The sequence below is a fragment of the Cebus imitator genome, unplaced genomic scaffold (genome assembly GCF_001604975.1).
Source record: "Cebus imitator isolate Cc_AM_T3 unplaced genomic scaffold, Cebus_imitator-1.0 Scaffold356, whole genome shotgun sequence".
Taxonomy (NCBI): domain Eukaryota; kingdom Metazoa; phylum Chordata; class Mammalia; order Primates; family Cebidae; genus Cebus; species Cebus imitator.
Genome location: NW_016107671.1, coordinates 738,926 through 752,924, shown reverse-complemented (window position 1 = coordinate 752,924; position 13,999 = coordinate 738,926). Strand labels below are relative to the sequence as shown.

General features: G+C 53.5%; 2 protein-coding genes across 3 annotated transcripts in view; one reads left to right on the top strand and one right to left on the bottom strand.

The window, feature by feature from the left end:
- Positions 1 to 2,564: 2,564 nt before the first annotated feature.
- Positions 2,565 to 7,605, top strand: FAM98C (family with sequence similarity 98 member C). The gene is made up of 8 exons (XM_017506593.2): positions 2,565 to 2,663; positions 2,783 to 2,931; positions 3,004 to 3,138; positions 4,046 to 4,248; positions 4,500 to 4,577; positions 4,675 to 4,791; positions 5,589 to 5,756; positions 7,265 to 7,605. Exons 1-8 carry the CDS (start codon positions 2,599 to 2,601, stop codon positions 7,409 to 7,411), a joined length of 1,062 nt encoding a protein of 353 aa, XP_017362082.1. The 5' UTR covers positions 2,565 to 2,598; the 3' UTR covers positions 7,412 to 7,605.
- An 883-nt stretch (positions 7,606 to 8,488) lies between these two features.
- The window catches only part of RASGRP4 (RAS guanyl releasing protein 4), a 19,423-nt gene continuing 13,912 nt past the window's right edge, over positions 8,489 to 13,999 (bottom strand). For both annotated transcript variants that reach the window (XM_037730740.1, XM_037730741.1), the window contains 8 exons: positions 13,473 to 13,553; positions 13,267 to 13,371; positions 13,005 to 13,123; positions 12,763 to 12,907; positions 11,057 to 11,093; positions 10,819 to 10,953; positions 10,591 to 10,703; positions 8,489 to 9,509 (listed from right to left, as the gene is read on the bottom strand). In XM_037730740.1, coding sequence (XP_037586668.1) covers positions 9,453 to 9,509; positions 10,591 to 10,703; positions 10,819 to 10,953; positions 11,057 to 11,093; positions 12,763 to 12,907; positions 13,005 to 13,123; positions 13,267 to 13,371; positions 13,473 to 13,553 — 792 coding nt within the window. In that variant the 3' untranslated portion in view covers positions 8,489 to 9,452. The remainder of the gene's footprint in view (positions 9,510 to 10,590; positions 10,704 to 10,818; positions 10,954 to 11,056; positions 11,094 to 12,762; positions 12,908 to 13,004; positions 13,124 to 13,266; positions 13,372 to 13,472; positions 13,554 to 13,999) is intronic.

Genomic DNA, 13,999 nt, shown 5'->3' with positions numbered 1-13,999 from the left:
CTGGAGTGCAATGGCGCGATCTCGGCTCACCACAACCTCCGCTTCCCGGGTTCAGGCAATTCTCCTGCCCCAGCCTCCTGAGTCGCTGGGATTACAGGCACGCACCACCATGCCCAGCTAATTTTTCGTATTTTTTAGGAGAGACGGGGTTTCACCATGTTGACCAGGATGGTCTCGATCTCTTGACCTCGTGATCCACCCGCCTCGGCCTCCCAAAGTGCTGGGATTACAGGCTTGAGCCACCGCACCCGGCCCCTCTGGGCAATTTTTAACATTTGATTTAGGTCAACAAATGGCCCCCAAAGTGTGCTGTCTTAGGGTAAACAGGGTTATGGGACTACTCAGATCTGCCCTTGAGGAACAAGTTCTTTCTCGCTCTCTCTCTCTCTTTTTTTTTTTTTTTAAAGATGGAGTTTCGCTCTTGTCACTCAGGCTGGAGTGCAGTGGCGGTCTTTGCTCACCGCAACCTTGACCTCCCAGGTTCAAACAATTCTCCTGCCTCAGCCCCCGAGTAGCTGGGATTACAGGTGTGTAATTTTTGTATTTTTTAGCAGAGACAGGGTTTCACCATGTTGGCCAGGATGGTCTCAGTCTCTTGACCTCATGATCCACCCGCCTCAGCTTCCCAAAGTGCTGGGATTACAGATGTGAGCCACCGCACCCAGCCAAGGAAAAAGTTCTATCCCTGTTCTTCCGTCCAGGCTCCTGGTCCATCCCTGACTTCCAGCAGAATGTCTAGGAACTACTGGATACCAGGATACAGTAAGGAGGAGATGAGCTCTGATACAATGTTTTCTTAGCGACAGCAACAAAACAATAGTGGTAATAACAGTGGAAATTGGTTCAGTGGTTTAAAAGCATAGAATTTGGAATTTGATCTTCATTTCTTGGCACCACCATGAATTCACTCTGTGACTTCTCTCAAACTTATTTTTCTCCTCTGTAAAAGAGATAAGATGCTTCATCCAATAGTACACATTAAATGCTATGGATATATATATATATTAGTTATTCTTTATTAAGTACTCCCTATATATCTGCTAAGCACTTTTTATATATGAAACTCTAATTAATCCTCAGCAACAACTTTAAGAGGTAGGTACTATTATCCCCATTATACAGATGGGAAGCAATTTGGTAGGAACACGGAGCTGCTGAGTAATGGAATCAAACCCTAACCCTTGTCTGCCTGACTCCTAGGGTGTAATCTCTTAACTACTATGGTGCATTGCACCTGCTCACTCCAAGGCTTAGAAGGGAGAGGAGTGAAGGCCAAACAGGCACATTGTGATGGATGAGGAGGGCCTGGTGTGTGAGGGGTGTGCCGGGATTCCTGGGTCCCTTACATAATTCAAACCCTGAGGTGGAAGGAGGGAGGAAGTTTTGGCTTTTGGGCAGAGTTGAGTGAACACCACTCCGTCTGGGCTGCTTTAAGAGCAGAGGACAGGGCCAGGCACAGTGGCTCAAGCCTGTAATCCCAAAACTTTGGGAAGTGGAGGAGGGAGGATTGGTTGAGTCCAGGAGTTAGAGGCAAACCTGGGCAACATAGCTAGACTCCCCTCTACAAAATTTTATTGTATTTGACATGGAGTCTCCCTCTGCTGCCCAGGCTGGAATACAGTGGCTTGATCTCGGCCCATTGCAGCCTCTGCCTCCCGGGTTCAAGAGATTCTCCTGCATCAGCCTCCCAAGTAGCTGGGACTACAGGCGCATGCCACCATGCCCGGCTCACTTTTGTATTTTTAGTAGAGATGGGGTTTCACCATATTGCCCAGGCTAATTTCGAACTCCCGACCTCAGGTGATCTGCCCGCCTTGGCCTCCCAAAGTGCTGGGATTACAGGCGTGAGCCACCGCGCCTGGCCTTTACAAAACTTTAAAACAACAACAGAAAAATTGGCCGGTCGCGGTGGCTCACGCCTGTAATCCCAGAATTTTGGAAGGCCGAGGCAGGCGGATCGCTTCAACCCAGGAGTTGGAAACTAGACTGGGCAATATGGGGAAACCTTGTCGCTACAAAAAAATTCAAAAATCAGCGAGGCGTGGTGGTCTGCGACGGTGGTCCCAGCTACTAGGTGCAAGCCACCAAGCCTGACTACTTTTAAAAAATTTACCTGGGAGGCTGAGGTGGGGAGGATATCTTGAGCCCAGGAGGTCGAGGTTGCAGTGAACCGTGATGGCGCCACTGCAGTCCCGCCTGAGCGGATAGCTCGAGACCTGTCTCAAAAACAAACCAACAAAACACCAGCAGAAGACAGCTGAGGGAGGAGAAGGAAAAGGAAACCGATGTTGTTTTGATGTCCCTGCAGCAGTGACACCCGCCGCCAGCTTGTGACAGCTGAGATCCGGATGCACCGCAATCTACAGCGGGTAAGGGGGTTCCTAGAAACCGGACAGGTTACTCGAGAGGCGGGGCGGGCGGACCGGGGGGCGGGTCCGGCGTCTCCCTGAGCCAATGGGAGCACCGAAGTCCCTGCGCGGGAAGATGCCGATTGGTTGGTACCGCCAGACGCTGGGAGCCCGTGCGCGCGGCGCTTCTGGGGCGGAGCCTGGCGCCGGCCGCCAGGGGGCGCGCGCCTGGCGCCGAGGCGACGCGTTCATGGAGGGGGTGAAGGCGGAAGCGCGGGAGGGGGCCGCGGTGGCCCGGGACCTGCTGGCTCTAGGGTAAGAGGGTGTGCGGTGAGGCTGGTGGGTGCAGGAAGGCCAGGTCTGCTCCCTGGACGTCGACAGAAAGGGATTCTCAGTGACCTCCCCGCCCCTTCCCGCTACCTCGGCCCCCACAGGTATGGGGGTGTCCCGGGGCTGGCGTCGCAGGGCTCCTCATGCCCAGACTTCAGGGCGCTGTGCGCGCAGCTGGCGGCGGAGCTGGCGACGCTGGGCGCCCTGGAGCAGCAGCGAGAGGCGGGCGCCGAGGTGCTGAGCGCCGGCGACGGTATGCACGGAGCGGGAGGGTGGCAGGGGCCCGCTGCGGGGCCACCGCGCCGTGACACCCCTGTCCCCGCAGGCCCCGGCGCGGAGGAGGACTTTCTGCGGCAGCTTGGCCGCCTATTGCGGGAGCTGCACTGTCCGGATCGCGCGCTCTGTGGTGGGGATGGGGCGGCTGAGCTTCGGGAACCCGGCTCCAGCCTGCGCCTGCTGCGTGAGTTCCGGGGTGCGGGAGTGGCTAGTCCACAGCCTCAGGAGCGGCGGGCTCCGACTTTTTAGGGAAAATCGAGGTTCCCAAGGGGGAGTGGTCAGAACTTTGGGGCGGCCTAGAGGGTACGAAGTGGGTGGAGTGCGCATATTGTGGTGGGCAGAGGACTCTCTCTGAGATAGGCGGGGTTAGAATTTTATTTTATTTTTATTTATTTATTTTTTGAGACAGAGTTTCACTCTTGTTGCCCAAACTGGAGTGTAATGACGTGATCTGGGCTGACTGCAACAACCTCCGCCTCCCGGGTTCAAGCGATTCTCCTGCCTCAGTATCCCAAGTAGCTGGGATTACAGGCGCATGCCACCACGCCTGGCTAATTTTTTGTATTTTTAGTAGAAACGGGGTTTCACTTTGTTAGCCAGGCTGATCCCCAACCCCTGACCTCAGGTGATCTGCCCGCCTCGGCCTCCCAAAGTGCTGGGATTACAGGCAGGAACCACCACTTCCCGCCTGGGGGTAGAATTTTAATTGGAGGATCTGGGAGCTCAAGTGGGTTGGATTAGGAGGGCGTTTGGAGGTAGGCAGGAGTCGAATTCGGAGGAGGGGACAGGGTCTTAAGGGTGGGGCTTACACTGGAGGCGGAACCAAGGCTTTAGGTAGGTGAGACTAGAAGGTAGAGGCTTTTTTCTTTTTTAAAAGGAAATGGGGTCTCTTTACGTTGCCCTATTTGGTCTTGAACTCTTGGCTTCAAGCAATCCTCCCGCCTCAGCCTCCCAAGGTGTTGGGATTACAGGCATGAGCCACTGTGCCTAGCCAAAGGTGGAAGTTTTGAAGCCGGCGGAGCTTTTTGACCAAGATGAATGGATGGGGTAGCAGCCTCCCTGAGTGCACAGCTCCGGTTTTCTACTTTCAGGCTTTCTCTGCTCAGAGCTCCAAGCCACCCACCTCCTGCGCCTGCGCTCTCTGCTGGATCCCAGTCCCGGGCCACCCCTTGGTGAAGGGGTGGAGGGAACTGGCATGGTCCAGGAACTGGCCCTTACCCTCCAAGCCCTGGGACTGCCCAGACCTGCACCAGGGACCCCCGCCAGCCAGCTGCTGCAGGAGTTGCATGCTAAGGTAGAGTCAGAACAATTCTCACCCTCCCCTGCCTCCTGGGCTACCCCACTTTCCTGGGGCGGGGGTGGGGGTAGGGGAGAGGTTCCTCTCTCCCTAACACCTCTGGAAGGAGTGTTCCAACCACTGGTATGTTCTTTCTGCAGCTGTGACTGCCATTCTTGCATCTGTGGCCTCAGGACTGTGGGGAACTGGGTTTACAGAGGGTTCCATCCTCCCTGTCCCAGTTGGCCTCTGACTTCTTCTCTCATCAGATCTCAGAGCTGCAGCCTTCTCTGCCCCCCGGGTCCCTGCAGCCCCTCCTCAGCTCCTCGCTAGATGCACCCAGATGGGTAAGACTGTGTGTGACTGACTGAATGTGAACTGTGTCCTCATCAGAGGTGGCAGTGAGAGGAACCCCTAGCCTGATCTTGAGACCTTTTCTCCCAGGAAGCGCTGGAGTCTCTGTCCCAGAGCCTGAGAGATCAGTACCAGTGCCGCCGCTGTCTCCTCCTCAAGCGCCTTGACCTCACCACATCTGCTTTCCACTGGAGTGACCGGGCAGAGGTGTGGGCAGAGGACCGGGCGGAATTGGACAGGCCCAGTTGTGGGGGGCTGCAGTTGCACGGAGGAGGAATGAGGGTCAGGAGTATCACCCTCTTGGAGGTTCTGAGGCTGTGGCCATTTTAGAATTTTTTGAGGTTTGGGGCTCCTGGAATCTCAGGGCCCCAGGGTATTGTTGAATTCCTAGCTCTGAGCTGGGAGTATATTCAGAGGTATACCCCACCCCATCTTTAAGAGATAGGAGCAGAGCCAGGCATGGTGGCTCATGCCTGTAATCCCAGCACTTTGGGAGGCCAGGGCAGGAGGCTCACTTGAAAGCAGGAGATTGAGGCTGCAGTGAGCCACCATCACATCACTGCACTCCAGGCTGGGTGACGGTGAGACCTTGTCTCAAAAAATAAATATTTGGCCAGGCACGGTGGCTCATGCCTATAATCCCAGCACTGTAGGTGGCCGAGGTGGGTGGATCACCTGATGTCAGGAGTTCGAGACCAGCCTGACCAACATGGTGAAACCCCATCTCTACTAAAAATACAAAAATTAGCCGAGCATAGTGGTAAGTGCCTGTAATCCCAGCTACTCAGGGGGCTGAGGCAGGAGAATGGCTTGAACCTTGGAGGCAGAGGTTGCAGTGAGCCGAGGTTGTGCCACTGCACTCCAGCCTGGGAGACAGAGCGAGAGTCCATCTCAAAAAAAATGTATTGAGAGCTGTGGGCAGCGAAGTCTTGAGTGGGGAAGTGATACTTCCAGGATGACAGGTCCCACCCGGGGACCTTCTCTGTACCTCCTCACCACTCCAGGCCCAAGGAGCGGCCATGAGGGCAGTGCTGATCCCACTTCGAGAGTTTCTCACCCCAGAATCGGACATCTCCCTCGCACATGTCCTGGCTGCCCGAGCCGATCTGTCTCGTCTCGTCCCAGCCACCAGCGTGGCTGTCCGCAGAGGGACCTGCTGTGCCATCAACAAGGTGAGCATCTGGGGTAGGGAAGGGCCCTGGCATCCTTGGCCTTCAGATTGGCCTTTCAGCCTCTGCTCCAGTGCAGGCTTCAGACTCACTGCCTCTAATCCACCCACTAGACAGCAGCCAGAAGGACCTCTCTCACACAAAAGCTTGACTGTAGACTCCGCAGCTCAGAACGCTTCTGTGGCTCTATAATGATTTGAAAACAAAGTCCAACTATTTACTGAGCCCCCGGCCACTTCTCCAGCTTGGGCTTAAAATCCTTCTCCATCACCTCACAGTATCTATTGTGTTGTTTTTTTAACCATTTTTTTTTTTTTTTAAAGAAATACTGCCAGGCACAGTGGCTCACTCCTGTAATCCCAGAACTATAGGAGGCGGAGGTGGGCGGAAAATCTGAGGTTGGGAGTTCGAGACCAGCCTGACCAAGATGAAGAGACCCTGTCTCTTTTATTTCTTTATTTCTTTATTTAATCTGTTTTTATTTATTTATTTTTTATAAAGACAGGGTTTCACCATGTTGGTCAGGCTGATCTTGAACTCCCAACCTCAGATGATTCGCCTGCCTTGGCCTCCAAAGTGCTTGGATTACAGGCGTGCGCCACCACGCCCAGCCAAGGCCCTGTCTCTACTAAAAATACAAAATTAGCCGGGCATAGTGGTGCATGCCTGTAATCCCAGCTACTTGGGAGGCTGAGGCAGAAGAATTGCTTAAATCTGGGAGGTGGAAGTTATGGTGAGCCGAGTTCTCACCATTGCACCCCAGCCTGGACAAAAGGAGCAAACCTCCGTCTCAAAAAATAAAAATAAACCACACAGAAATCCCCTCTGTGGGCTGGGTGCAGTGGCTCACGCCTGTAATCCCAGCACTTTGGGATGCCAAGGTGGGTGGATCACGAGGTCAGCAGTTCAAGACCAGCCTGGCCAACATAGTGAAACCTCGTCTCTACTAAAAAATATAAAAAATTAGCCAGGCATGGAGGCAGGCACCTGTGATCCCAGCTACTCAGGAGGCTGAGGCAGGAGAATCGCTTGAACCGGGGAGGCAGAGGTTGCAGTGAGCTGAGATTGCGCCGTTGCACTCCAGCCCGGGCAACAGTGTGAGACTCTGCCTGCCCTCTGTTTTAGTAATTAGGTATCTAGCCGCATACTTCTGTAAGTATTCTTATGTAAAATGAGTATTGGGGAATAAAGTCTAGCACAGCAAAGATTAAGGCAAAATTTAAGTTAAGAAAAAAATGAGCTGGAGGTGGGTGGATCACTTGAGCCCAGGAGCAGAGGCTGCAGTGAGCCGTGCTCTCGCCACTGCACTCCAGCCTGGGCGACTGTGTCCCCGCCCAAAAAAAAGCTCATGCTTGTCTCTTCCACTAATTCAGCCCTCCCCCCGCCCAGCCACTGTACTCAAATAGTCGACATCTGCCTGCCTTCTTCAGCCTTATGCTGTTCCCTTTCTCTGTGGCCCCCTTGTCCAGGATACTTTTTTCCTCTGCAACTCAAATCTCATAAACTTTCAGGTGCTTATGGGCAATGTTCCAGACCGGGGGGGCCGCCCAAATGAGCTGGAGGCTCCCATGCCCACCTGGAGGAGCCGAACAGAGGGTGGAGGCGGACGGAAGACAGGCCCCCAGTGCTGGGGCCGCAAGAAGAAGAAGAAGAAGTAAAGGGGGACTGGTGGGCAGGGGCGGGGGTCCTCCATGAGATGCCAATGCCGTTGGTCATCTGGGGAGTCAGTTTAAGTCTTTCCTTGGTATATGGTCCATCATCTCCTATTCCTGAGGCCCCAAATGCCCTACTTCCATGTACCCGTCAATACCAAGAGCCATGTTCTCTGGAGAATAAATTTAATTTATGACAGCTATAGGACCTCTCCCTGTAGGGCCCAAGTCAGGGGTGCTTGGGTTTGTGAAGGGGTTGGGGGTGTCTCTGCTCCCTGGGTCTGAATGGGCCCCTGCTGCTCTGACCCTCAAGGTTCTTTGCCCTAAAGCACATCTTTCTTGTGCCTTGGGCATGGGTAAGGAGACACTCAGGCATCGGACAAACATCTGTCAGGCGCCTACCACCTGCCAGCCCTGTTCTAGGCACTGGGGATGCAGCAGTGAAAGACGTTGATAGAAATCCCTACTCTTGGCCAGGGGCAGCGGCTCACACCTGTCATCCCAGCACTCTGGGAGGCTGAGGTGGACGGATCATGAGGTCAGGGGTCCGAGACCAGCCTGGCCAATATAGTGAAACCCCGTCTCTACTAAAAATACAAAAATTAGCCAGGCGTGGTGGTGGGTGCCTGTAACCCAGCTACTCAGGAGGCAGAGGCAGGAGAATTGCCTGAATCTGGGAGGCAAGATTGCAGTGAGCTGAGATCATACCACTGCACTCCAGCCTGGGCGGCAGAGTGAGACTCCATCTCAAAAAATAAAAGATCTCTGCTGTCCCGGAGCTGATGTTCTGATGTTCCTGGTGAGGAAGGACAGATGTTAAGGGAGATAAAGAGGGAAAAAGTATAGGCTGTCAGATGGGGAAAGTTCTGTGCAGAAAAATAAAGCAGGGGCAGGGTGCAGTGGCTCACGCCTGTAATCCCAGCACTTTGGGAGGCTGAGGCAGGTGGATACCTGAGGCCAGGAGTTTGAGACCAGTCTGGCCAACATGGCGGAACCCCATCTGTACTAAAAATCAAAAATTATCCCCGTGTGGTGGTGCATGCCTGTAATCCCAGCTACTCCGGAGGCTGAGGCAGGAGAATTTATTGAACCAGGGAGGCAGAGGTTGCAGTGAGCTGAGATTGTACCATTGCAGTCTAGCCTGGACAACAAAGTGAGACTGTCTCAAAAAATTAAAATAAAATAAAAAAATAAAGCATGGAGGCAGGATCAGAACTGAGAGGGGACGGGGGACTTGCATCTTGACTATGGTCAGGGTAAGCTTTGCTGAGAAGGTGCCACTGGAGCACAGCTCCAAAGAGGGGGCCAGACAGGCCTCTGGGGAAAAGCATTCCCGGCAGGGGAGCAGCCAGTGCAAAGGCCCTGAGGTAGGAGTATTTGGGGCACATTCAGGGTACATTGAGGCCAGTGTAGCTGACGCAGGATGAAGAGAGGTGCTGTGTGGGAAGTAAGGTTGGAGGGGTGATGGGGGCAGATCACATGGGGCTTTGTGGGCCATAGTGGGGACTCTGGCTTTTTTCCTGAGCAGAGGATGGATGTGATCTCACTGAGGTGTCCATTGGTTGCCTGCTCTACCTACTACCCAGCTTTCTCTCCCAAGTCTATAATCCCAGAGACCTGCTCTGTCCTCACCCCCTCCTGACCCGTAGCGTATTGGTCAGGAGCTTCGGTTTTAGAGCAGACGGAAGACCTGGGTTTGAATCTACCTCCAGCCCTTGGGAACTGTGCCACCTTGGCTTAACTTCAGGAAGCCTTAGTCTCCTTATCTGTGAAATGGAGATTTGGAGAATTGGTGAAATGAGGTCTGAGTCTAAATGTGTCCAACACAGAGCTGCACAGATACTAAGTGCAGGTGGATTAGCATCTACCACCGTGCAAGGGAGGAAAGTCACTTCCAGGGAAAATCATGACGGACGTGCCACCGAAGGCAATGTGGGAAGGCGGATGCCTCTGGGGGTCCTACCTCTGGGAGCCCTGCCAGAGTCCTACGGCAGGACTCAGGACTGACTGGGGAAGGGAGTGAGGGAGAGAGGAGACTGTGAGATGCCTAGGAATCCAGCTTGGAGGATGGGGTTGATGGTGGGTCCATTACTGGGCAGGGCACCTGGAAGGAGGAAAGGAAGATGTCAGATGATGTGGGGAGCATATGTCTAGGAGATGCTTCACTGCCAGGAACACTGCCCCGCCCAGACTGGTAAGTCCCAGATGAATGAATGTCCCCTGTGGAACCCTTTTTGTAACCCTATCTGAGAGTCTCCGCTCTCGAATAGTGGTGTTGACTCCATTAGCACTTGCGGTAGCTCCTGACATATTTAGCTTCATTCTTGCTATCTTATTGGCTAGAATCCTTTTTTCTATTCTCCTAGTGGTTATCATCCCACCCCACCCCCAACACGTTGAAACTTCTATTTTTCTTTTTTTTCAAGACAGGGTGTTGCTCTGCTGCCCAGGCTGGACTGCAGTGGTGCAATCTCGGCTCACTACAGCCTCTACCTCCCAGGATCAAGTGATTCTCCTGCCTCAGCCCCCCAAGTACCTGGGACTACAGGCACCTGCCACCACGCCCAGCTGATTTTTGTAGTTTTAGTAGAGATGCGGTTTCATCATGTTGGCCAGGCTGGTCTCAAACTTCTGACCTCAAGCGATCCCCCTCCTTGGCCTCCCAAAGTGCTGGGATTACAGACAAGAGCTACCATGCCCGGCCTATTTTTCTATCAGCATTAAAAATTAACCAGTGTCAGGCCAGGCACGGTGGCTCATGCCTGTAATCCCAGCACTGTGGGAGGCCGAGGCAGGCAGATCACCTGAGGTCAGGAGCTTGAGACCAGCCTGGCCAACATGGAGAAACCCCATCTCTACTAAAAATACAAAATTAGCCGGGTGTGGTGGCACATGCCTGTAATCCTAGCTACTCAGGAGGCTGAGGCAGGAGAATTGCTTGAACCTGGGAGGATGACCCTGTAGTGAGCCCAGATCGTGCCATTGCACTCCAGCCTGGGCAACAGGAGTGAAACTCCGTCTAGAAAAAAAAAAATTAACCAGTATCCATACCCTCCCACCCCAGCAGTCAAGGACTTCTGCATATTTTTAACTTTCCTGTGGGTTTCCACATCTGTCCAGTCTCCCCCAGGCCAATGGCCTGTGTACCCTGTATCCGGCTGGGGGTAAGGGCAGTCTCTCCTCACCGTCTCTGGTTCCCAGGAAGGGTGTGGGGATTCAGTCTGGGTCCAAGCATGGCGAAGCTGGCACCCAGTCTCAGGTTCCAGGGATAGCGTGTAGGAGAGATTGTCCTCAGAGCCTGTTTGTGGACGGATGGAAGGGGTGTGGGTCTGATAGGAAGGGCCTCGTGACCTTGGACTTAACCCCCTTCCTCCCCCAGCCCCCTCCCAGCACTGCGGTGCTCTAGGTCTTACCACAGCTGGCGTGGGGAGCTGGCGTGGGTGGGATAGGGGCTCCGGGGGGCCCCGCATCGCCCTTGGCCCCTAGCCTCTTCTTACACTCCACCTTCACCTGGTCTCTGCAGTGTTTGTGGCAACACAGACCGCACTCTGGGGGAAGGCAGCAGTTAATGGCCAGGGGTCCAATCTGTGCCGTCCATTCTTCCAGCCTGTGGGCCAAGGCTTCCCTCCCACTTGCTGATGCCCCACTCACCCCGACAGCGGTAGCCTTGTTTGGTGACACCCCAGAGCTGGGAAGAGAAAGCAGAAAAGGTTACGGAGAGGGAGGGCTGTGGATTGGCAGGGCAGCTGGGGAGTGGAAGTGTGGAAGCTACCCAGGTTTTGAAATTCTCAAGGCTAGAGATTTAATTGTAATTAAAGGAATGTGGGTGGGGTACAGTGGTTTATGCCAGTAATATCAGCACTTCGAAACTCCAAGGTAAGAGGTTGGGAGGCCAAAGTGGGAGGATCACTTGAGTCCAGGAGTTCAAGACCAGCCTGGGCAACATAGGGAGACGCCCCCCCATCTCTACCAAAAAATTGTTTAAATTAGCCATTAGCTGGGCATAGTGGCGTACACCTGTAGCCCCAGCCACTTGGGAGGCTGAAGTAAGAGGATCAGCTGAAGTAAGAGAATCGCTTGAGCTCAGGAGTTGGAGGCTGCAATGAACCACGTTCGTACCACTGTACTCCAGCCTGGGTGACAGAGCAAGACCATCTCTTAAGAAAATAAATAAAGGAAATTTGGAGATTATCTCAAGTTTAGAGAATCACCTAGGATATTAGATTTAAAATTTTGAGTTACTAAAATGCAAATTTTTTTTTGTTTTGAGACAGAGTTTTGCTCTTGTTGCCCAAGCTGGAGTGCAGTGGCATGATCTGGGCTCACTACAGGGTCACCCTCCCAGGTTCAAGCAATTCTCCTGCCTCAGCCTCCTGAGTTCAATTGATTCTCCTGCTTCAGCCTCCCGAGTAGCTGGGATTACGGGCATGTGCCACCATGCCTGGCTAATTTTGTAATTTTAGTAGAGATGGCGTTTCTCCATGCTAGTCAGGCTGGTTTCGAACTCCTGACCTCAGGTGATCCCAGCTGGCCTAAAATGCAAATTCTATGGGCAGGAATTATCTGCTGTATTCCTACTTTATCCCCAGGGCCTTGGATTACCTAGCACACAGGAGGTGCTCAGTAATTATTTCGTGAATAAATAAATGAATGTGGGAAGTAATCCAAGGTTTATGAATTAGTGTCGGGTTAGAGGTTGAGAGACTGATCCACTAGCCAGCGTATGAAGATATCTTGAATTTGGAAATTATTCAGCGTTTGAATGAACTGGAGTCCAGAGATTCGGAGGATGATGCTGTTTGAACACAGTCTACCCAGTTTTGGAGATTATCCAAGTTTCTTTTTTGAGACACAGTCTCCCTCGGTTGCCCAGGCTGGAGTGCAGTGGTGCAATCTTGGCTCACTGCAACCTCCACCTCCTGGGTTCAAGCAATTCTGTGATCCCGAGTAGCTGGGATCACAGGTGTGCACCACCACGTGTGGCTAATTTTTATATTTTTAGTAGAGACAGGATCTTGCTATGTTGCCCAGGCTGATCTTGAACTCTTGAGCTCAAGCAATCCCAATAGTGCTGGGATTACAGGCGTAAGCCACCATTCCTGGCCTCCTATCCAGAGTTTTAGATATTATCCATGATTCAGTGATTTTTCTGGGGGTGGGGATTATCTGGGATTGGGGGATTATCTGGCATTTGGAGATTATCCAGGATATAGGGAATGTCTGATGTTTAGGGCTTATATGAAACAGGATAATTCGAGGCTGGAGGATTTCTGGAATTTGGGGGTTATCTGGGGCTTGGGGGCTGCCGGCTCCAGGACAGATGGAACCTAAGGGTGGTGATGAGGCAGAGTGCTCACGAAGCCACTGCAGCTGTCGCAGAAGGTAGGCTTGCGGAAGGTGACCTCATGGAAGGTGTGCAGGAAGGCCAGGCCCAGCTTGGAGCAGATGGCGCTGGCCCGGAGCAGGTACCCTGTCAGCTCCTCTCTGCTGAAGGAGCCTCTCCTGGGGGCAGAAAGTGAGCCTCAGCATGACTGGCCCCAACCTCCCCCAGACCTGGGAGTCCTCATCTTCGGGGGATCCAGGAGTCAGAACCACTTACCCCTGGCGTGGGGGCGGGTGAAGCCCATGGCAGGCGAAGGGAAAATTGCCTGAGAGCCGCTCAAAGTCCTCCTGAGAGATGGTTCCTCGGCCTTCAGGATCGTAATTCTTGAACACGGACTTCAGAAGAGTGTGGGGAAGCAGGTAAGGCCCAGTCGTGGAACTACACTCCCCAGGGCTGCGAGTCCCCACCTCCAGGCTCAGGGTTCTACAGATGTCTCCCCTCCTGGCTCCTGGCGGCCAGGCCACCCTTCCCTCCTCACCTCCACCAGCTGCTCCACGTGCCGACCCAGTGTGACCCTGTCCGGCTTGGGTGTCACACCAGGGGCCCACTCCATCACTAGAGGTGCTTTGAAGGGGGAGGGTGGCTGGGGCAGGGACAGAGAGGCAGAGTTAGTCACTGCATAGGCTCAGGGGAGTTGGAGGTAATTGGGGGGGAGGGCGTCCCAGGTTAGGGATCGGGTCTCACCAGACTCTTGGGACAGCGTGGCTCCCGGGCATAAGAAAGCTCATAGATCTCGTCCTCCGTGTAGAAAAGATCCAGGGAGAGCTGCAGCAGACAGGGGTATTACAGCTCCACCCGTCTACAGCCCTGCCTGGCCCCCACACCCATTCTCAGGCTCTTCCCAAAGCCCCTCCTGGGGTCAAATCCTAGCGTTACTGCTGTGGGACAGTGAGCAAGTGACCCCGCCTCTCTGGGCCTCAGTTTCCCAATCCACAGAATGGGCAAAGTAAGGGTCCCAACCTCATAAGGTTGTAAGGTGGAATGAGGCACCTGGCACATAGGCAACGATGAATAATTGTTATTAGCCTTTTGCTTAGATTCTTGGATATGTCCAATCTTGAGATTTGGGGCTATCAGCATGAGAAGCTCAGAACCTTGGGATTTAAGAATGTAACCCCAGGCCAGGCGCAGTGGCTCACACCTGTAATCCCAGCACTTTGGGAGGCCGAGGTGGGCAGATCACCTGAGGTCAGGAGCTTGAGACCAGCCTG

Bases quoted from the DNA above. Each gene is read 5' to 3' on its own strand.
- FAM98C (XM_017506593.2), top strand. From the start codon at position 2,599: ATGGAGGGGGTGAAGGCGGAAGCGCGGGAGGGGGCCGCGGTGGCCCGG. The intron at 3,139-4,045 runs GTGAGTTCCGGG...TTCTACTTTCAG, and splicing joins CTCCAGCCTGCGCCTGCTGC to GCTTTCTCTGCTCAGAGCTC. The intron at 4,792-5,588 runs GTGTGGGCAGAG...TCACCACTCCAG, and splicing joins ACTGGAGTGACCGGGCAGAG to GCCCAAGGAGCGGCCATGAG.